Source organism: Myotis lucifugus, unplaced genomic scaffold (assembly GCF_000147115.1).
Source record: "Myotis lucifugus unplaced genomic scaffold, Myoluc2.0 scaffold_50, whole genome shotgun sequence".
Classification (NCBI taxonomy): domain Eukaryota; kingdom Metazoa; phylum Chordata; class Mammalia; order Chiroptera; family Vespertilionidae; genus Myotis; species Myotis lucifugus.
In genome coordinates, this window is record NW_005871098.1 from 7,283,559 (window position 1) to 7,307,402 (window position 23,844).

General features: G+C 43.4%; 1 protein-coding gene and 1 non-coding gene across 5 annotated transcripts in view; both read left to right on the plus strand.

Annotated features, from left to right (window-relative positions):
* Positions 1–23,844, plus strand: part of EIF2A (eukaryotic translation initiation factor 2A) — a 57,950-nt gene that overhangs the window by 666 nt on the left and 33,440 nt on the right. For all 4 annotated transcript variants that reach the window (XM_014455804.2, XM_006088667.3, XM_014455805.2 and 1 more), the window contains exon 2: positions 12,776–12,845. In XM_014455804.2, the coding sequence (XP_014311290.1) occupies positions 12,776–12,845 (70 nt within the window). The remainder of the gene's footprint in view (positions 1–12,775; positions 12,846–23,844) is intronic.
* LOC111826002 lies at positions 7,712–7,846 on the plus strand. Its single transcript, XR_002829248.1, has one exon. It is a non-coding gene; the product is annotated as a small nucleolar RNA SNORA43 (small nucleolar RNA).

Consider the following 23,844-nt stretch of genomic DNA (forward strand, 5'->3'; position numbering starts at 1 on the left):
GAGTGGAACTGTGGCAGTACGTGTGGTCTGGGATAGTAGCAGTGAGCATTATAGAGATAATATAGCACTGTTTGGTGTTGAAATGGTTATGAGCATTTTAGCATTAGAATATTAGAGGATTCCTGAGATTTTGAAGCTGACGCAGAGTTTATAATGTTGGAGAAGATAATAAACTTACTCTTGGACAGTGTCAGGGAAGACTCTGGACTAGGGTAATGGCTGGGAGTCTCAAGTGAGCATCAAATAAGGAGGGGGCAATTGAGAGGGGAAAAGACGGCTTTGATTAAATCACCAGCGGCTTAATAACTTATGTAGAAGGAAAAGAAAGTCATTAAGAGACAGGATGTTTACTTTTATGGAATAGGATTATTTCTTCCTGAGACATGAAAGGAACCTTTTTAACTTTTCAATTCTTCTACATTTTAAGATCGACATCAAGCATGTGAAACTCAAAGGCTAACACCGGCCAAATAAACAAGGTTTAAGTTGATGTGGGCCGCAAAAAAACCAAAAGCTTCAATTTTCATAGAAACATAGGTTTATTTCGATAGAGACATGCTGAATACAAAGGGCTGAAATAAAGGAGTAATCCTTAACATAAAATAATAGAACATTTTAATAAAAATTAATATTTTTTCTTGAACATTAACTTACCAGACACTGAATAACTCCACAAATTAATAAGTGTAACTCAAATAAACCTATTTTTCTTGTTCTCTGAAAGCGAAATATTTCCTGTTGTGCACACCAAACAAGTCAGTCCAAAACTAATGATGCGGCAATCAGCTGCTAAAATATTCGCTGCTAGTATTAATGGAGAGAAATGGTGCGCCTGCACATAAGGTGCGTAAGGGAAATGAATGCAACACGATTATAGTAATCAGTCATTAGTAAACGTTCTAGTTTATTAATAATTATGTATAACAGGATATTGTAAAAATTAAGTTAGGAAATTTTTATTAAAATGTTCCTTATATACCGTTATATTGGCTGGGCCGCAAAAATATTCATTGTGGGCTGCATGGGGCCTGCAGGCCCTGAGTTTGACAAGCTTGATCTACATTATACTACATTTTAAGATCTTTGTTGTTATGTACTGCGCCCACTCACATTCAACCTGTCTGCTATAGTTTATTCATCAAACATTTATCAAATACTGACTATAACTTGTTAGATAATATGCCAGGCAGATACTATTTAAAAGGTGTAACTATATAATTAAACTGGAGGCCCAGTGTACAAATTCATTCACAGGTGGGGTCCCTTGGCCTGGCCTGCAATCAGGGCTGATTGGGGCCATGGGAGGTTGGCTGGCCGGGGGGAGGGACTGCAGGAGGTTGGCTGTGGGAGCACACTGACCATCAGGGGGAAGCTCCTACGTTGAGCGTCTGCCCCCTGGTGGTCAGTGTGCGTCATAGCGACCTATCGACTAGTTGGTCGTTCAGTCGCTTAGGCTTTTATACATAGAGATTAGGTTTTTTTCCTCTAGCTTTATAAAGGTAATTTGTATGCTACTCACAATTTTAGAATGCTAAATGCTTAAGGGTGCATATTTCAAAGGTGTGCTAATGTAGATGCACAGAAACAGTGGACAGGGATTGCTTAAGGCAAAGATAAACCTTTTACTAAAATGTTATATGTCTGGGCATGACTACCCACCGTGACTTCCCTGTTAGCAATTTATGATCTGATCACCCTGTGAGATTACTTTCCATAGGACTCCTTTTTCATCCACATGATTAATCTTTAAACACTTTTAGTATAGATATTTTAGTTAACAATAGATTATTTTACTTCAAGAATATTTTTAAAACTTATACTCATGGGATTTGTAGTTGTGAATAATTTAGAGATTATCCAGTAAATTGTATTAGTCATGACTTAATAGGAAATGACCAGGGGATTTTTTAAAGAAAACTTTATGTAATCTTAAAGCTTCAGTATTATTGTGCCAGAAGCCGGTCCATCCTTGCTGCTTGACACAGTTGCTGCAGGAAAGAAACATCTGCACAGCATATGTTTCAAGGGACCTGGCATATATAGCATATTGTTCTTAATATGTTTGCTCTCCTTAGTGCCATGTGTTTTAACCAAGGTCACCTCTCAGAGAAAGGTTGTTTCCCCAGGTGGGGATTTTTCCCTGAGGTTAGGGAGGGGATACAACCTCTTAACTAAGTGCCAGGCAGGTAGTTAATCACTTTAACTACAAACAATCATGCTTAAGCTACATAATCTTTACTCCCTGGAATGGAGATAAGAAACGCCCTAACCTTTGCAATAGAAATTGATAGGATTAAAATCGACTGGTATAAATACAGATGTAACAAGACAATAAACATCAGATCCTAACCAGAACTTTGGCTGGAGATCCTGGCTAGAGGTCCTGACTAGGCTGCTGATCAACTGAAGGCTGTCTCCGTGTCATTCCTTCTTCGCCGACTCCGTCCACACCTTGGGGAACCCCTGGACCTGCTGGGGTTGGACCCCAGCATTATTGCATCTAGGTATTTGCATGACTCCAAAAATCTGTTTTTCTCATCCCTGTCTCTTGATTTCTTCACAGTTAAATTCATTCTCAGTCTAACATTCTACATGATAGCTCAAGGTTTGCATTCAACCAAATCAGTATCCCCAAAGGAAAGAGCACATTGTTGCTAGTCACAAGGCTGGCTGTCTTTAGCTTGGCTTGACTCTTGCTCATCTTTGATTCAGTCATTTTTAAATCAGATCACCAGGACCAAGTTATATTCTCACCCCTGGATAGTTTTCAAAGGAAAATTAGAGTAATCTAAAAAGGGGGGATTGGATGCCAAACAACAGTGGCCTTACACCAGGGGTCCTCAAACTACGGCCACATGCAAATACAAATATTGTATTTGTTCCCGTTTTGCTTTTTTACTTCAAAATAAGATATGTGCAGTGTGCATAGGAATTTGTTCATAGTTTTTTTTTTTTAAACTATAGTCTGGCCCTCCAACGGTCTGAGGGACAGTGAACTGGCCCCCTGTTTAAAAAGTTTGAGGACCCCTGCCTTACACGAAACCCATACTGTCTAGTCAGCTTGCTTAGTTGAGGCCATTGAGATAATTTATTAAAAATTAAGTCCAAACCGGTTTGGCTTAGTGGATAGAGCGTCAGCCTGCGGACTGAAGGGTCCCAGGTTCGATTCCAGTCAAGGGCATGTACGTTGGTTGTGGGCACATCCCCAGTAGGGGTTGTGCAGAAGGCAGCTGATCGATGTTTCTTTCTCATCGATGTTTCTAACTCTATCCCTCTCCCTTCCTCTCTAAAAAATCAATAAGATATATTTTTTTAAAAATTAAGTCATTTTTTTCTAAATTGATATATACTTCAGTGAATGTAAAGGTTGAAAAAAGTATCATTTATAATAACAAAAGCATAATATGCAAATTGACAGAACGGCTGAACAGAATGACCATCCGACGACCATTTGGATGACCACGCTATGACACCCACTGGTGCCAGGCCAGCCAAGGCAGGTGCAATGCAGTTGTTCCGGGGCCCTGCTATGGCCCCATGATCGCCCTGCAGAGGGAGGTCCAGGCCACTGGCCAGTGGTGCGATCGATCAATTGGGGGACTCCATGATCGCCCCAAAGAGGGAGGCCCAGGCCACCGACCAGTGGGCTGCAGCAGGTGGGCAGGGCCTACCTCTTTGGGGAGATCGATTGTGGGGCTCCCGGACTGTGAGAGGGCACAAGCTGGGCTGAGGGACACACACACACACACACACACCCACACCCCTCCAGTGCACGAATTTGTGCACTGGGCCTCTAGTATTATAATAATCACCTTATCCCTGCCATAGGACTCTTGTTAGTTGAAGCCCAGTAGTTTTCTCATATTAACTCAGGCCTAGAGCAATAAATTGTACGTGAGTATCTGGAAAGGATAGTGAATTTTAAAAATATGTGTGTACAATATTTAATATAATTATTTTTAAATAGTTATTTTTTGTGTGAAAGTCTGGCACTTATTTGCTTAATGAAAAAAATTTTTTAAATTCTAGGTTTTTCTTTCTGATTGGATTATCACCACATTCCCTTTGATTGAAAAGGGAAATCATTAAAAATAAGAAATCCTATCAAGTCTCAATATATTATTAAGGTAGCACCACATTCTATTCACTGTTTCATTCAGTTACTTCTAATTATTGAAGAATTTGTTTTGAATTTATGTTTTTGTTTTTGTTAACTTGTAAAACAGTTTATATTCTGTTATGATCCTTGATTTTGTGTTTCTTCTAATAAACTTTGTACATCTGTTTATTTAAATTTGTGTAAAAAGTTGCTCAAACTGATTAAATCCAGTAAAGTATCTTTAGTGGTACCAAAATCTTTTGCAGTACTTTCTCATAGTTATGCTTCTATGAAGGGGGGTGTGAAGTAAAATACTTGTTTTGAATAATGTTTATATGTATGAACAAAACTGGAACAACTCAATATGATTTTTGTGATGGTTTCAGTGGATAATTAGTCCCCCTAAAATAGATATATCTATCGTAAAGCATCATGTACAAAGAAGGTTGTCTAATTTAATGAGTACTTTTGTCTCATGGAATATGTTCTTTACTTTATTACAAAAATCTTGGTCTATTCAATTTTTTATTTTAATTTAAAATTTTTGAAGAATGTTGCAAAACTTATAATTAGTTTAATTTCTTGTATTGTGAACAAACAATTAACCCAAAAGATAGGGTTTTTATGGACCCTTTATTTTGATATAATTTAAGTATAAGAAGTTGCAAAGACAGTAAATAGAGTGTCCATGGACCCTTCACCTAGTTTTCCCCAATGAAATCTTATATAATCATAGTACGTTATCAAAACCAAAAAATTGACACTAGCACAGCAGTATTTACTAAACTACAGTCTTTGTTTGAATTTCACCAGTTTGTGTGTATGTGTGTATAGTCTAAGAAAATTTATCATGTGTAGATTGATGTAATCACCACTGTCAGAATATAGAACTGCTCCATCACCACAAAGAAAATACCAACCTTTTATATAACACCTGCTTCAAACTCTAACCCTTGGCAACCATTGATTTGTCCTCTATTATGATACTCTTGTCCATTTCAAGACTGTTACATAAATGGAATCATAGCACATGTAACCTTTGGATTTTTGTTTTTAAAGTATTCTTTATGTCGAATGGGAATATGTGCGTGTTAAAAAGCAGATGATTAGTTTGATTCAAGATTTTCACTTCTCCAGAAACATACTCAAACCAGGAATTGAAAACCATATGAGACTGAATACTAATTGAGCAGGAAAGACATGACCCTTTTCACACTGACTTCTCTGTCAAGTGTTGCCTTGTAAGATTTGGATTAATCTACATGAAAGACTGTGGGTTAGGTGGGATTTCCACTCCCCACTCCCCACTCCCCCCATTTCTGTTTTAGTCCATTTGGGCTTCTATAATAAAAGATCACAGCTTATAAATAATAGAAATTTGTTTCTCACAGTCTAGAGACCAGGGAGTTCAAGATAAAGTTACCTGTAGATACAGTGTCTACAGGAGCACTCATGTCCTGTTTCCTCTGTGTCCTCAAATGGCGGGAGAGGCAGGGGACCTCCCTGGAGTCTCTTTTACAAGGACACTTACGTTACCTCACAAAGATCTCACCTCTAAATGCGACTGAATTAGGGATTAAATTTCAACATATGAATTTGAGGGATGGAGAACACAAGCATTTAGTCTGGCAACTCCTTTGGGGTCTTTTGCCTATCTTAGTTTGGGGTGTAGGTATGAAATAAGAATTTAGAAAAGGAAAGAAAGCCTTGTACTAGTTGTTTCGAAAACCCTGAAATTTCAGTTTTCCCCAGGTAAGCATTGTGGTCAGTGATAATGGTAATACAAGTATGAGGACCATGGTCACTAATTACAAGTGCCATGAGAACATAAGCCAAGTTGGGCAAAGCTTTTTTCTTTTTCTTTTTTGCCAGTCTTGATTATATCACCATACTAGAGGCCCGGTGCACAAAAATTTGTCCCCTGGGGGGGGGGGGGGGTCCCTCAGCCCGGCCTGTACCCTCTTGCAGTCTGGGACCCTCGGGGGATGACCACCTGCTGGCTTAGGCCTGCTCCCCGGGGAATTTGGCCTAAGGTGGCAATCAGACATCCCTCTGGCAGCCCGGCAGCCCTCGGAGGATGTCCACTTGCCAGCGGGGAGCAGACCTAAGCTGCAGTCGGACATCCTTAGCGCTACTGAGGAGGCAGGAGAGGCTCCCACCACCACCGCTGTACTGGCAGCCATCAGCCTGGCTTGTGGCTGAGCAGAGCTCCTCCCATGTGAGAGCGCCCTGACCAACAGAGGGCAGCTCCTGCATTGAGCATCTGCCCCCTGGTGGTCAGTGTGTGTCATAGTGACCAGTCATTCCCAGTCTTTCTGCTGTTAGGGTCAGTTTACATATTACCCTTTTACTATATAGGATAGAGGCCTGGTGCACGGGTGGGGGCCGGCTGGTTTTCCCTGAAGGGTGTCCCGGATCAGGGTGGGGGTCCCGCTTGGGTGCCTGGCCAGCCTGGATGAGGGGATGATGGCTGTTTGCAGCTGGTCACACCCCCTTCAGGGTAGGGGTCCCCACTGGGGTGCCTGGCCAGTCTGGGTGAGGGGCTGAGGGCCGTTTTCAGGCTGGCGGGTGACTGGAGCTCCCAACCTCTCCTTTTTTTAATTTTTTATTCTGGGTTTTATTTACCTTCTATGGCTGTCACTGGAACTGAGAGCTGTCTTTAGCTCTGAGGCTCGGCTCCAGCTCTGAGACCTCGGCTGCTGAAAGCAGGTATCTGGGTTTGTTTGGCTTCTATAATTGAAACACTGTTGCAGCTCCAGCTCTGAGGCCCGGCTGGCTGAAAGCAGGTTTCTGGGGTTTGTTTAGCTTCTATAATTGCAACATTGTTTCTTAGAGTGCAGCTCAGAGGCCGGCAGCGGCAGGCGGGGAACCTTGGCTTCCTCCATCACTGGAGCAAGCAAGCCTCCTGTTCGCTTCAGCTGCCTGGCTACCGGCCGCCATCTTGGTTGGCAGTTAATTTGCATATTGTCCTGATTAGCCAATGGGAAGTGTGTCGGAGGTACGGTTAATTACCATGTTTGTCTATTATTAGATAGGATGGCATATTTTCTAATTAATTGCAGCTTCATTGGGACTACATTGGCGATATGCCATTTTGTTTTCCTATGCCTGTATGTGGTTTCTGAAAGAGAGCTCTCAGTGTGTGCAGTTGCCACTGCAGCTTGTGGGAGGGACATCATTAGGCTAACAAAATGTTAAATAACCTAGTTAAAGTGAAATCTGGTAACTGAACTCCTTAGTTTGGGAAATTCATTTTTTATTAATCCCTCAAATAAATGTTTGTTAAAAACTTAATTACAGTATTAAGAAAAGAATCTCCTGTTCTCTTTTAAACCATAATGTATGGTATGTGATATTGCAGCAGATGATTGATTTTGATGATAAGAAATAGCATCATTTTGCCTGTGTAGTAAGAGAATAGTCAAAAGGCCAAGAAGTGATTAAGAATTTTCATGCTAGTCCTGCCAGTGTGGCTCAGTGGTTGAGTGTTGACCAATGAACCAAGAGGTTACGATTCTGTCTTATCATTGATGTTTCTGTCTCTCTCTCCCTCTCCCTTACTCTCTGAAATCAATAAAAATATATTATAAAAAAAAAATTTTCGCTGCCCTGCGGGTGCTGGACCTGCCGGCACCACAGACGCGGCTGCCTGCTGCACCTGTGACGCCCGGGCACAGAGGAAGTGGCTATTTCTACGCTCAGTGCTCAGAACCGTTGGCACTGAGAATGGTTTGTGGCCTGACATTCTAAAAAGAAAGAAAGAAAGAAAAAAGAATTTTCATGCTAAAGAATTGAACTTCATAGTTTTAATTTTTATTATTTTTTTGTTAATCCTCACCCGAGGATATTTTTCCATTGATTTTTAGAGAGAGTGGAGAGGAGGGGGAGAGACAGAGAGAAACATGACACGAGAGAGACACCTCATATCCATTCATTGCCTCTTGAATGTGCTCCAACCAGATCCGGGGATCAAGCCTGCAACCGAGGTACATACCCTTGACTGGAATCGAACGTGGGACCCTTCATGCTACAGGCCACTGAGCCAAACCGGCTAGGGTTTTTTTTTACTTTTTAAAATGTTTTTATTGATTTCAGAGAGGAAGGGAGAAGGATAGAGAGATAGAAACATCAATGATCAGCTGCCTCCTGCACGCCCCCTACTGGGGACCGAGCCCACAATCCAGGCATGTGCCCTTGGCCGGAATTGAACCTAGGACCCTTCAGTCTGCAGGCCAATGCTCTATCCACTGAGCCAAACCGGCTAGGGCTTTTTTTATATTTTAAATGTATTTCTTTATGGATTTCAGAGAGGAAGGGAGAGGGAGGGAGAGATTGAAACATCAATGATGAAGAGAAACATTGATCAGCTGCCTCCTGTACACCCCACACTGGGGAATGAGCCTGCAACCCAGGCATGGGCTCAGACTGGGAATCAAACCATGACCTCCTGGTTCATAGATCGACACTCAACCACTGAGCCACACTGGCCGGGCAAGTCTTTTACTTTCATTCTAACTTTAAATTATTTTCTTTGGGAGTGAAAATTATATTACTTTTGATAGCTAAAAATTGAGTTAATTAATTCTCAGATAGAATATTAGTGATCTGAGAACTGTCCATGGAGAAGGAAAAGGAAATATGGATTAAAGTTGGAGCCAGGAGTGCCCCCTCTCTACCAGTAACCAAGAGAAGAGTGGAAGATTTGTGAATAGCTGGCAGAAAAGGAAGCAGCTGTAATTGTGGCCATGGACCTCAGTAAAACTTTTCTTCTTTTCAGCTCTTATGCTGTTGCTGAATTCTAGCTCATAAAATAGTAACTCTAGCTCATAAAATAGTAAATCTCTAGGATAAGTCCTGTTAGTTTTATATTTTACATATTGAACACTCATTCTCTGCCTTCCATTTCCACTGCCCCACCCCAAGTTTTCTTAATCTCTCCTGTGGGGCTACTGTAGAACCGCCTTGATTAGTCTCTTCACATCCACTTTTACTCCTTTCTAGTTTATTCTCTAAACCGACCTTTTCAAAATGCAAATCTGGTTTTTAAAATCTTAAAATCCTCTTAAAGTCTCCCACCATTCTTAGGCTACGGTGAGAGACCAGTACTGCCAAACTTAGGCCACAAAATTCTGCTTGGTCTGAGCCCTGTTTTATTCCCCAACTCCATCTCCTTCTAGCCACACATGCCTTCTTTCCCTTCCTCTGATGTTTGGTCATGGAGTTTTTGCACTTGTTCCTGTTCTCTTTGCTTGTTAACTGGTATTCAGCCTTCAGATGTCAGCACACAAATTACTTAATCAAGGACATGTTCCATAACCTTCCATTTAAAAAACTTTATTATTCACTCTATTAGTCCCTTATATCTTTCCTTTGTAGCACTAAACAGTAATAGAATTCCATATATTCGACTAATTATTTGATTAATGAGGTCAGGGACAAGGCTGATTTTTCTCCCTGTTGTACCTTTCCAGTATTTCAACATAGGCTCTGAGAGGTAGTTTTTTGTTCCTGTTGTTGTTTTCCCCCAATAAGCATTTGTTGAATATTGAATGAATTTAGTTGGTTCAGCTTTAGAAGCTTCTAATTCAGCTGTTTTCAAAAGTATAATCTAGTTCTATAGATGTTTATGCTTATTAAATCTTGAATTTTGTTCACACAATATTTTAGGACATTACTATCATTGGGGACTTCGTAAATGAATGTGTCTAATCCCACTTGCTTTCTTAGTTTGAGAAAGTATAAATATATTAATAATGCCTTACATTTTTATTGATTTCAGAGAGGAAGGAAGAGGGAGAGAGAGCTAGAAAGATCAATAATGAGAGAGAATCATTGATTGGCTACCTCCCACACATCCCACACTGGGATGGAGCCTGCAAGCTAGGCACGTGCCCTGACCAGGAATCAAACTGTGACCTAGTTCATAGGTTGACATTCAACCACTGAGCCATGCTGCCCGGGCATGCCTTACATTTTTAAGAGCTTTGAATATATACTGTATTTTGATGTCATCATCTATATACTAGAGGCCCAGTGCACGAAATTCGTGTGTGTGTGTGTGTGTGTGTGTGTGTGTGTGTGTCCCTTAGCCTGGCCTGCACCCTCTCCAATCTGGGACCTCTCGGGGGATGTCTGACTGCCAGTTTAGGCCCAATCCCGCAGGGACATCTTTCTCACAATCCGGCACCGCTGGCTCCTAGCCACTCGCCTGCCTGATTACCTCTAACTGCTTCTGCCTGCCAGCCTGATTGTCCTCTATCCTCTCCCCTGCCAGCCTGATCGCCCCCAACTGCCCTCCCCTGCCAGCCTGATTGCCCACAACTGCCCTCCTCTGCTGGCCTGATCACCCACAACTGCCCTCCCCTTCCACGACCCGCCTCCTCTGCGGGGACCTGCCTCCTATGCGTGAGGCGGTGGAGACGCTGGGACTGGCCTCCATGCCGTGCAGAGCCGCGGGACCCCCAGGCCTCACCACGCGGAGCGGCCACTGGGCCCCGCCTCCACTGTGTGGGCAGCCATCTTGTGGCAGTGTTGCGCGAGGCATTGCGTGAGGGCATGACGCCACCTAGGCTTTTATTATATAGGATATAAAAGCCAAGTGACTGGAACAACCGGTCACTGTAACACGCACTGTGGCCGGTCAACCTCCTGCAGCCCCTCCCTCCAGCTGGCCTGGCCCCGATCGGTGCACTGGGCCTCTAGTTTATATAAAGCACACAGCCACCCTCTGTTCTAATGTTTTCATTTTTACAGATTAGGGAACAGATTTAGAGGTGATATAGCCAGGGATTCACAGCCAGATAGAAACAAAAGTCTGCCTTTGAGTTCAGGTTCTTTCTGTTATAGCAGAATTACATTTTCACGAATAACAGTTAAGATTTTGAGTTGTTATTTGTAAAAGTTACTTGAAAAATTAAGCTGATACAAAGAAAAATTGAACTTAGACTCAGCTTCTAATTCTGTTTCCAACATCAACACATTCTGAAAATGAGATTAAATATGTAAAAATAGCTCTGGCCAGGTAACTCAGTTGGTTAGAGCCATCATCCTAATATGCGGAGGTTGCAGGCTTGATTCCTGGTCAGGGCACACACAAGAAGCAACCAATAAATTCATAAATAAGTGTAACAACAAATTGATGTTTCTCTCTCCCTCTCTCTCTCTCTCTAAAAATCAATAAATAAATATTTTTAGAAATGTGAAAATATAACACTAAAATCACTTTTTTCATTTGAATGAAGGAATACAAGTATGAATGTTGTATCTCAGTGTACTTGCATATCCTATATAATAAAGAGCTAATATGCAAATGGTTGTCACGCCCGCATGCCCTCGCGCTAGAACTGCTCAGACACTCAACACTGGGGAGAGAGGAATGGGGACCAGCCAGGCACAAATGAGCTGGGGAGAGAGTAGTAGGGACCAGCCAGGCAGAAATGAGCTCATGAGAGAGGAATGGGGACCAGCCAGCCTGTGGCCCGGGAGAGGGACAAGCCGCCCACCCCACGGTCCCGGGCACCAGCGGCTGCGCCTGTGCCTGCGTCCCGGAGAGAGACAAGCTGCCCGCCCTGCGGTCCCAGGCGCCTGCAGCTGGGGCCCAGGCAAAACTGCCTGCCCACGGTCCCCTGCGGCTGTGGCCGGCCCAGGTGAAGCTGGCCCGGGTCCTGGGTGCCTGGAGAGAAGCCCGGATCCCAGGTGCCTGCGAACAGCCAGAGGGAGGGAAGCCCGGGTGCTGGGCGATGCAGCGGCGGTTAGGGGCGATCAGGCCAGCAGGGGAGCAGTTAGGGGCGATCAGGCCGGTAGGGGAACAGTTAGGGGCGATCAGGCGGGCAGAGGTGGTTAAGATCAATCAGGCAGGCAGGCAGAGGGGTTAGGGGCGATCAGGCAGGTAAGCAGGCGAGCAGTTAGGAGCCAGCGGTCCTGGATTGTGAGAGGCAGTCGGACATCCCTTGGGGGGGGTCCCGAATTGGAGAGGGTGCAGGCCAGGCTGAGGGACCGCCCTTACACAAATTTCGTGCACCGGGCCTCTAGTATTTCTTATAAAATAGTAAAAGTGGATTTATTGAAGTAATCTCCTTAGAGACTAAATGAATATGCTTTATAGGAAAAGAAATGAGGGGTATTACCTGTCTTATTTTGGACTGCTATAACAAATTGAGTACCTTATAAACAACAAATTTATTTCTCACAGTTCTAGAGGTTGGAAGTCTGAGATCAGGGTGCCAGCATGGTTGGGTTCTAGTGAGGGCCCTACTCCAGGTTGTAGACTACCAACTACTTATTGTGTCCTGACATGGCAGAGAGCTAGCTAGCTCTCTAGGCTCTTCTTACAAGAGCACTAATCCATCCCATCTATGAGAGCTCTGCCCTTGTGATCTAACTACCTCCCAAAGACCCCACCTTCAAATATCACCTTGGGATTAGGGTGTCAGCTTGAGGATTTGGGGTGAACACAAACATTCAATCTATTGCATTACCTATTTATTCTCAGCAGTTATATGATTTCATGCAATAGGGTAAGAAAATTGTGCCCTTTTCACACTAACATTCTATAAGTCTAAGAAATGTTTCATAATTTTATTAATATTTTGACGGAAAGCTTTTTGTTTCTTAAGACATTTGTGGTAACTATTTATTAACAAAGTCATGGTGATTCTTTTCATTTTATTTCTTTAGTCCGAGGATCAGAAGGACTGTACATGGTGAATGGACCACCACATTTTACAGAGAGTACAGTGCTTCCAAGGTATGGTTTGAATGATGTTAGCTGGAACTATGTAATACACTCTAAATTATTTTTGTTGTTGTTATATTCTGAGAAGGAGAAAAAACGGCTAGTTTCTTGTGGCACATTGTATTATATTAACAGAAGTTGGAAAGAATGCATGTATTCTATCAAGAAAAATGATCTTTAGATTTGAAAATAATAGCTTAAGCATGTTTAAAAGAAAAGGTGTAGACCAGCGGTTCTCAACCTGTGGGTTGTGACCCCTTTGGGTTCGCCTAAGACCATCGGAAAACACATATGTAATTACATATTGTTTTTGTGATTCATCACTATGCTTTAATTATGTTCAATTTGTAACAATGAAAATACATCCTGCATATCAGATATTTACATTACGATTCATAACAGTAGCAAAATTACAGTTATGAAGTAGCAACGAAAATAATTTTATGGTTGGGAGTCACCACAACATGAGGAACTGTATTAAAGGGTCGCGGCATTAGGAAGGTTGAGAACCACTGGTGTAGACAATAGTGTAATTGAGATCAACCACTACCTTTGAAGAATTTTGTCTTAGAGAATGAGGAAAAACTTACAAAAAACACTGCTTATAATTTTCATGAAATCACAGAATGAAGAAGGTATAATAAAGGAAGGAAAGAATGAATATCTACACTAATAAAAGAGAAACATGGTAATTAGTGTATGACCGCTACCCTTTTCATTGGCTAATCAGTGAGTATATGCAAATTAACTGTCAGCCAAGATGGCGGCAGGCAGCCAGGCAGCTGAGAACAGGATGCTTGGTTGCCCCAGCGATAGAGGAAACCAAGGTTCCCGCCTGCAGCTGCGGGGCTCTGAGCTCCTGAAGCAACAGCTCCAAAAGATACAATGTTTCAATTATAGAAGCTAAAAGATGGCGGTTAATCTGCATACTCAGGCTCCAAGCGGTAGAGCGAAGCCAAACAGCCCTGAAGCCGCAGAGCAGAGAGGCCTCACTGCCCGGGGATCAGCAGAGCCGAGAGGCCTCCCCACCCCAGGATCAGCGGAGCTGAGAGGCCTCAGGGCCCCGGGATCAGCGGAGCCGAGAAGCCTCCCGGCCCAGGGATCAGTGGAGCTGAGAGGCCTCCCGGCCCCGGGATCAGCGGAGCCGCGAGGCCTCCCGGGCCCAGGGATCAGCGGAGCCGAGAGGCCTCCTGCCTGGGATCAGCAGAGCCTGATGGAAGCCCTGTGTGTTTATGCACCCTGGGGGTTCAGAGGTCCTGTCCTAGGCAGAGGCCTATGGCGAAATTTTCGACTCTGAGAAGCAGCCTACGGGCTGGAAGGCGGCTCCTCTGACCTCAGTGCTGGAGAAGACCATTAAGCAGAAAACTAAAGAAACCGATTTTACATCATTTCCCAGGTGTAGATCAGTTGGCATGTAAGCCCCTGACCAGTGCCCAGCCTCTCCTCTGTCAGTCTATCTCACTCTTAGGTACCATGTTCTTTGTTCTGTCTTAACTGCAACTCATTTTTAAACTAGATTGCTTTTAAAAGAAGACTAAATAAAGTTTCCCTTAAGTTATTTAGGTGGTGCTGGGGCTGCTGGGGGCCTGATAGAAGACACAAACACGCAACGGGGGGCCTGTACCCAGCAGCCCCAAGGCCTGCCACCTTGGTGCTGGGGCTGCTGGGGGTATCAGAGACACAAACCCGCAGGCCCGGCACCCAGCAGACCCAAGGCCTTCGTGGCAGCACTAAGGAGCAGCAAGCCAAGCGGTAGGAAGCAGCAAGCAGGTGGGCAGTAACAAGGGAGGGGTCCCGGACTGCAAGAGGGCACATGCTGGGCTAAGGGACCCCCCACCCATCCCCAGTGCATGAATTTCATGCACCGGGCCTCTAGTGTATATAATAAAAGCCTAAGTGACCTTTATGGTGGAACAACCAGAATGATCGGTCACTATGATGCGCATTGACCACCAGGGGGCAGATGCTCAGCGCAGGAGCTGCCCCTGGTGGTCAGTGCCAGAAGCCAGGCTGACGGCTGGCAAGCGCAGCGGTGGTGATGGGACCCTCTCCTGCCTCTGTGGCAGCACTGAGGAGCAGTGAGCCGAGTAGTAAGGAGCATCGAGCAGGCGGCAGTAAGGAGCAAGGGGTCCTGGACTGCAAGAGGGCGCAGGCTGGGCTGAGGGATCCCCCATCCCCCTCCAGTGCACGAATTTCATGCACTGGGCCTCTATAGTATCTATATAGTATACAACTAAAATAGGTATAGATGTATTTTTCTCAAGAAGGAACAATGAATAGGCAAACCAAAAATGAACCAAAGTGATTATCTATAGGTGGAAAGAGAATTACAGGACTCAAGGGATAGGTCTATGAATGAACTTTGGTGTATATATAGTTTTGACTTTGGACCATGGTATTCTTTTAAATTTAAGAAAAATAATAAAATGGAAACAAGTGAACCTTGCTTTATGTTACGTGGGTAGCATAACTAAATGATGACCTGAAAAATTCTTAAATGCATTTAATATTTTTATTAACACAAAGTTGATATTATCATTTTAAATGTATTATAGGATAAAACAGTGTTATTAAGGAACCAAGATTTCCAACATAACAGCATTTGTCAATATGAATTCGTGATTTTTAAAAAAATTAATTTTATTCATGATTTTTTTTCATAAAATCACTTGTACTTCCTAGTTCTGTCCACTGAAAAGGTCTAGAAATAGTGATAACCTAGCGGCAGAGAATACCTCTGCATCACAGATTGTAATCTCTAAACACCATTCTTCACTAAAATGACCTGTCTCTTAGAGAAGTGGCTTACTCCAGGTCTAGGACAGAAAATTTGCAAGTTGAGCTAGAGACATCTAGTGCCTGAAAGCAAGGAAGCTATAAAAGACTAATAGAGTTTTGTTAAAGGATCATAGAAGTCAACTTGAAGGGGTTCACTCCAACCTAAGATGGGAAAGTTTGAGCATTCAAAAGAATTATGACTGCCCTGGCCAGGTGGCTCAGTTGGTTAGAGTGTCCTCCCATACAAAAAAGTGGTGAGATGGATTCCCGGTCAGGGCACATATCTGGGTTTGCAGGTTTGATTCCCGATTGGGCCATGTGCAGGAGGCAACTTATTAATATTTTTCTGTCACATCAGTGTTGTTCTTTCTTTCTCTCTCCCTTCTTCTCTCTCTAAAATCAATTTTTAAAAACATTTTTTAAAAAGAAGAATTATGACTAAAAGGATTAAGACATGTCAGGTATATAAACACTTGCCCCAAAACCCTTCCTCTAAAACTTATTGGTCAACAATTAAAGATTGATGTGGTTCTCGGTCATTACTTTGAAAATCTATAATAATAAAAGTGTAATATGCTAATTAGACTAGACGTCCTTCCGGACGACCTTCTGGACGAAGCCAGGGCTGCAAGGGAAGCCCAGGTCCTGGTGCCTGCCAGTGGCTGGAGGGAAGCCCGGGTCCCGGGTGCCAGAGGGAAGCTGGTGCTGGCAGCCAGGGGAAGGAAGGCCTACTTTTGCACGAATTTCGTGCATCGGGCCTCTAGTTGATCAATAAAAAGAAATTAGCATTTATCTTACCTTTTCTGTAAAACTTTTTCAGAGTAACCAAATTGTTGATGAGGATAACTTTTGTAAAGAAGAATTCCAGTAATGTAAAAGGAGTGATGGGATTAGACCATCACTTTTTGATGATTCTAAAAAAAATCAGTAGTTCTAAAACTTTAGCATGCATCAGAAACATCTGAAAAGCTTGTTTAAACACAGATTGCTGATCTCTTCCCAGATTTTCTTTTTTTCTTTAATCTTTATTGTTGAGAGTATTACAGATGTCCCTCTTTTTTTCCCCATGTTCCCCCACCACCCGGTTCCCGCCCCACCCCAGGCCTTTGCCACCCTATTGTTTCTGTCCATGGGTAATGCATATATGCATATAAGATCTTTGGTTAATCTCTTCCCGTCCCCTCACCCGTTTCCCTCTGTGGGCTCTGTGCACAGTCTTATAGTTGAGATTTGATTGCTGTTGGCATCACTGGGAGGAATTGACCTCCCAGCCAATTGGCTGTGAGGACCAACTGCGATTTCAGTGGAAGAACTTCTGTGCAGGAGATACTCCTATGGAGCAGGACTTGTTTCAGTGGGGCTTTGGGGCTCACTGAGTCTGCCCCTTGAATGTGTTGCTTGTGGATGTGTATTGTTATAATCTGGTATGGCCTGACACTGACCACTGGGTGCACTGGTTCTTGAGTCTCTAGGGCTGTGCAAAGTTAGCCACTGCCTGGGGCTATATGGCAGGAGCTACAGACAGATCTGTAGATTCCTCCTATTTATATCGTGGTTGTAAGTCCCCAGGGGAGGCCAAGCTGTGAAGCAATGCAGGCTGGTGCTAGTGCCAGGTCTTGAGCCTTTTATTGATAGATTTGGGGCTCCTGGCCCAGCTGTAGTTTGTTTGAGAGAGTTTAGTAAAGTGTGAAGCCTGGGCAAGGACAGGCCATTTATATGCAAAAGCTGCTGCATACAGGTTGGGTGGGGCTGCAAATTGGATGGGTCGGGGTCTCAGGGAATCACCCGGGTGGAGCAAACAGAAATGGCTGCCAACCAGCCCTGCGACCTGGGAGTTCCCAGCATGGGAACAATGACCCCTGCAAGCATGTCTTTCAGGGAGAAAACTGCCCCTGAGTTTCTGCCCCAATGCCAGACTTTGCAGTCTCTCCTCGTATGTGTCTGTGTCCCCCAGAGCCTCGCCCTGTTGCTGGAGCTCAGAGGAAGCAGGACCTTGTTAGTTAGTTCATGTGCCAGCCCTTTAAGAGGAACAGATGGGTCTCCAGCATCCTCTGTGTCACTTAGCCACAATCCCTGCTGGTTTTTACAGCCCATAGTTATGGGTACTTCTTTTCCTAGTGCTGAGATCCTGGGCTGGGTGTCTGGTGTGGGACTGGGACCCCTTGCTCCTTACAGGGGCCTCCACATAGAAGATTTCCCTCCCGATTAAAAAAGTGGTACACGTGGGTGCTGGTACAGCCCGTTCTGTGCCTCTGCTCCTCCTACCATTCTCAGAGTGTTTACTTTTCTAGATGTAGGACTTCCATTCAGCCACCTTTCAGGCATTCTGGGTGATGGTGGTTCTGTATTTTAGATGTAATTTTGATGTGGTTGTGAGAGGCACTGTGGTTGTGAGTACACATGTTTATCTTGGTTCTCCCCAGATTTTCTGATTTATTAAATCTGAGGTGGGGGCCAAGAAGTGGAATTTTTGTTGTTGTTGTTAATCCTCAGGTAATTTGAAAAGCACTACTGTAGACAACAGGAATCTGTGCCAAAGTTTTTGTGCTGCACTTCGTTGCCGTATGCAGTCTAAAGCTTCAAGAATGAGGGGGATAGGAAATGAGCTAAAGAAGTGAAAGCAAATATGGTATGGGGTACACTGAGCAGACCACAGATTTCCAGAGTACAGCCAGGTTGCTTGGTAATGCAGATTGTCTCCAAAGAGGCTATATGGAACCACTGTGCTTCCAAACAATCTGCTGTGGAGAAGGGTAAGAAGTGTATCTACAGCCACAGCTTCTCTTGGTGTGTTAGGGTTGTATCTGAATGCCAGAGCTCCTCTTCCTGCTACTGCATTTGGCATAATGGAAGCCATGCTGAAATATGGCCCTCACTCCTGAAGAGTCTGAGACAACCAGTGGTGTTAGGAGATGAGGTGGTCTCTTCATTGAATAGCTGATTCCTGGGAGCTGGAAAGGTTAGGTGGGTCTGAGAAGGCACATAATGAGTCCAGTACAATCTCAGCATCATTAAGAGTAGAACAAGGAGGCATTATGACATGGTAAAGGGTGTCCCAAAATTCACGCAAGATTTGAATTTTTCGTGAGCATTAACAACAACAAAAAATAAAAACCTAATTTTACTTGGTTTATTGAATCAGATTCTAATATCTGTTGCCCTTTGATTTCAATCCCTTCAATTTGATAAGCATTACCAAGTACCAATTATGGCCCAGGAGCAGGGACAATGAAGACCAATGAAGATCACGGCTTTGCGTATGTGCCAGCAAAGCCGTGGAGGCCATTTACCCGATGTGCTATTCCATACATAACCCTATACTGTATACTTTATGAATCAATAAAAAATTTACAATTTTTTAATTATAAACCTGTGTTTTCTATCAAAATTACTTCTTGCGTGAATTTTGGGACACCCTTTACTTACCTTCTATGAAGGTAGAAAACAACAACAAAACCTGGCTCTAATGAAGCTTTTGGATGAATGGTTCTCAGATTTATTGGATATTTATTGAATGACGTGAGGAGCTTTTAAAAAACCACATATTCAGTACCAGGTATTAAATGATAGTAAGGAGTTATTGTTGATATTGTGAGATGAAGTGGCATGATGGTGAATATGTTTTTTAAAATGTCCTCATAATTTAGAGATGTATACTAAACTATAGGGTAAAATGATATGAGATTGGTTTTGCTTTAAAATATTCTGGCATTGAGGTGAGGGAACCAAGATGGTGGCATAGGTAAAACTGGTACCGCCTCCCACAACCACATCAAAATTACATCTAAAATACAGAACAACCATCATTCAGAACCACCTGAAATCTGGCTGAATGGAAGTTCTACAACTAAAAAAGAGAGTACATTGAGACTGATAGGAGGGGTGGAGGCACAGAACAGGCTGGTCACCCATGTGTGGCATGTTTTTAATCAGGAGGGATATCCCAGCTGCAGAGGCCTCCCATGAGAAGCAAGGGGTCCCAACCCCATACCAGACCCCCAGCCCAGGATCCCAGAGCTGGGAAGTTAAGGGTCCCCCTAACTTCATACTGTAAAAACCAGCCTGGATTGTGTCTGAGTGACACAGAACTGCTGGAGCCTCAGGCAGTTCTTACATGATTCTGCTTCCAGGCAGCGGCTTGGGGGATCCAGGGACATACGAGGAGGAACTGGACTGTCTGGCATCAGGGCAGGAACTTGGGGGTGACTTTCTCCCAAATGGGGGTGCTCACAGGGGTCATTGTTTCTGTGCTGGGACCTACCCTGTCACAGAGCTGACTGGCAGCCATATCTGAGTTTCCATCAGCATGGCCCACACTGTTTGCTCCGCCCTGGTGATTCCCTGAGACCCCCACCTCATTCAATTTGCAGCCCCACCGAAGCTGTTGGCAGTGGCTTTTCCATATGAATAGCCTGTCCTGGTGCAGGCTTCAGACCTTGCTAAAACCTCTCAAACAAGCAGCAGCTGGTGTCAGCATGCCCCAAACCTATCAGTAAAAGGCCCAAAACCCAGCACTAGCACCAGCCTGCATTGCTTAATAGCTGGGCCTCACCTGGGCAGTTCCAAGCTCAATACAAGTAGCAGCCATCTGAAGATCCCTCTGTAGCTCCTGCCTTGTGGCCCTAAGCAGTGGCTGATTTTGCATCTCCCGGAGGCCCCAGAGCCAGTGCACACAGTAGACAGCTTCAGACCATATCAGATTATAATTCTAAACATCCACAAGCAACGCACTCAAGAGGCAGACTCGGTGAGCATCAAAGCCCCACTGAATCAAGTCCTGCTCTATAGAAGTGTCTCCTTTACAGAAGCTGTTCCACTCTAGTTGCAGCTGGTCCTCACAGCCAACTGCTCTGGAGGTCAATTCTTCCCAGTGATGCCAACAGCAGTCAGGGCTCAACTACAACAAGACTGTGCACACAGCCCACAAAGGGCAACACCTTAAGTTTCCAGCTCAGGAGACTGGGGAGGCTGAGCTACTGGGCCCTATAGGACACCCAACTACACAAGGCCACTCAACCAATTCCAGGAGATGCAGCAGCTCTACCTAATGCATAGAAACAAATGAAAGAAATGGAAGCAAGCAAACTACTGGACACAGAGTTCAAAACAGTGGTTATAAGTTTACTCAAGGATCTTAATGAGAGCCTCAAGGGACTTAATGAGAGCTTCAAGGGACCTAGTGAGACTTTTAAGGATCTTAATGAGAATCTGAGACATGAAAAAGGACCAGTCAGAAATAAAACATACAGTAACTGAAATAAAGAATAATTTACAGGTATTCAACAGTAGAATAGAGCATCCCGAGAATCAAATCAATTATTTAGAATATGAGGAAGCAAAAATTACCCAATCAGAAGAACGAAAGAAAAATGAATCAAAAAATATGAAGATAGTATAAGGAGTCTCTGGGACAACTTCAAGCATACCAACATTTGCATTATGAGGGTGCCAGAAGGAAAAGAGGAAGAGCAAGATATTGAAAACCTATTTGAAGGAATAATGACAGAAAACTTCCCCTACCTGGTGAAAGAAATAGACTTACAAGTCCAGGAAGCACAGAGTCTCAAACAAGAGGAACCCAAAGAGGCCCACACCAAGACACATCATAATTAAAATGCCAAGGGATAATGACAAAGAGAATCTTAAAAACAGCAAGAGAAAAGCAGTTAGTTACCTACAAAGAAGCATCCATATGACTGTGAGCTGATTTCTCAACAGAAACTGCAGCCCAGAAGGGAATGGCAAGAAATATTCAAAGTGATGAATTGCAAGGACCTACAACCAAGATTACTCAACCCAGCAAAGCTATCATTTAGAATTGAATGTCAGATAAAGAGCTTCACAGACAAGAAAAAGCTATAAAGTTCATCACCACCAAACCAGTATTACATGAAATGTTGGAGGGTATTCTTTAAGAGGAAGAAGAACAAAAAAAGATAAAAATATGAATAATAAAATGGCTATAAATACATATTATCAACAATTGAATCTAAAAATCAAAATAAACGAACAAGAAATCTAATGAACAGAATAAACTGGTGAATAAAATAGAATCAGAGGCATGGAAACATGGAACAGACTGACAAATCTCAGAGGGACATGGGGAGGGGAGGCAGTAAGAGATTAACCAATGACTTTATATGCATATATGCATTGCCTATGGACACAGACAATAGGGTGGTGAAGGCCTGGAGCAGGGTGGGAACCGGGTGGAGGGGGCCATTGTGGGGGGTAGGGCAACGGGGACATCTCTAATAATCTTAAAAATAACGATTTTGTTTTAAATTTAAAAAAATACTCTGGCATTAAATATAAAGGTAGGGAGTAAATTCAATAAAATTGGCCATGAGTTAATTATTTAAGCTTGGTGATAAGTACATTGGTGGGTTATCATACTCTTTCTCCTTTTTTTGTATGTATATTTTAAGTTTTTCATTTAAAAGATTATACCAGAAGGCCCTAGCGAGTTTGGCTCAGTGGATAGAGCAGTGGCCTGTGGACTGAAGGGTCTGGGGTTTGATTCTGGTCAAGGGCACATGCCCGGGTTGTGGGCTCAATCCCCAGTAGGGGGAGTGCAGGAGGCAGCCACTCAATGATTCTCTCTTATCATTGATATTTCTCTCTCCCTCACCCTTCCTCTCTGAAATCAGTAAAAATATATTAAAAATAAGTAAATGATTATATCAGATGGAAATAGACAAAATTGCCAAGATTGAAAAAAAGAATTAAATTCTGGATTCTGTAATCTAGTAAGCTTGCTTTGAACCTTAAACACTATTCTAGAATAAGTTATTAAAAGGACAGTTTATAATCATGATATAAAGGGCTGATTATTAGAATCAAAAAGAGCTTGCTAAGAACAAATTGGTGTTTTTTTTGATGACTTTAATTTTTTTTAAAATATATTTTTATTGATTTCTGAGAGGAAGGAAGAGGGAGAGAGACAGATAGAAACATCAATGATGAGAGAGAATCATGGATCGGCTGCCTCCTGCAAGTCCCCCACTGGGGATCGAGCCCACAACCCGGGCATATGCCGTTGACCGGAATCGAACCTGGGACCTTTCATTTTCCAGGCTGACGCTCTATCCACTGAGACAAACCGGCTAGGGCAGTGGTCGGCAAACTGCGGCCCCTTGGGTGTGGCTCTTCCACAAAATACCACGTGCGGGCGCGCCCGTACAGTGCGATTGAAACTTCGTGGCCATACTCAAGGGGCCAAAGAACCGCATGTGGCTCGTGAGCCGCAGTTTGCCGACCACTGGGCTAGGGCAAGAACAAATTGTTTTAAGTTTAACTCATTTCCTTTCTGAGTAGAATTTCCAGACACATCAGAATAAAACTATGATCATGATTTTGGCAAAGTATCTGAGAAATGATAGTCTTTTGTTGTTGTTGTTGTTGTTGTTGTTAGTCGTCATCCAAGGATATTTTTTCCATTGAATTTTAGAGAGTGCAAGGGAGGGAGGAGAGACAGAGAGAGAGAGAGAAACATCAGTGTGAGAGAGACTCATCAGTTGGTTACCTCCTGAATGCCCCTTGACCGGGGCCAGGGATCAAGCGTGCAACCGAGGTATGTGCCCTTGACTGGAATTTAACCTGGGACTGGGTCTGCGGGCCAATGTTCTATGCACTGAGCCAAACCCGCTAGGTTGACAGTTTTTTGGGTTATATGATGATAATGACAGAGTGTTTTTGGTTAAGAGCTGTGAAATCAGCTGATAAATGAGTTGATTTTAGTTTGAGGGAAGGACTATTGGTGAGCCACAGGATCTTAAGAGCTCATTCAGCATTCTTTTTTTTTTTTTAATTATTTAATATTTTTTATTGATTTTTTCAGCAAGGAAGGGAGAGGGATAGAGAGCTAGAAACATCGATGAGAGAAGAACATCGATCAGCTGCCTCCTGCACACCCCTCACTGGGGATATGCCCGCAACCAAGGTACATGCCCTTGACTGGAATCGAACCCGGGACCCTTTGGTCCGCAGGCCGAAGCTCTATCCACTGAGCCAAACCAGTCAGGGCAGCATTCTTAATACTTAATTTAAATGATAGCTTAGGATGATGGGGGTTTTTTTTGTTTGTTTTTTAAATATATTTTATTGATTTTTTACAGAGAGGGAGGGAGAGGGATAGAGAGTTAGAAACATCGATGAGAGAGAAACATCGATCAGCTGCCTCCTGCACGCCCCCTACTGGGGATGTGCCGGCAACCAAGGTACATGCCCTTGA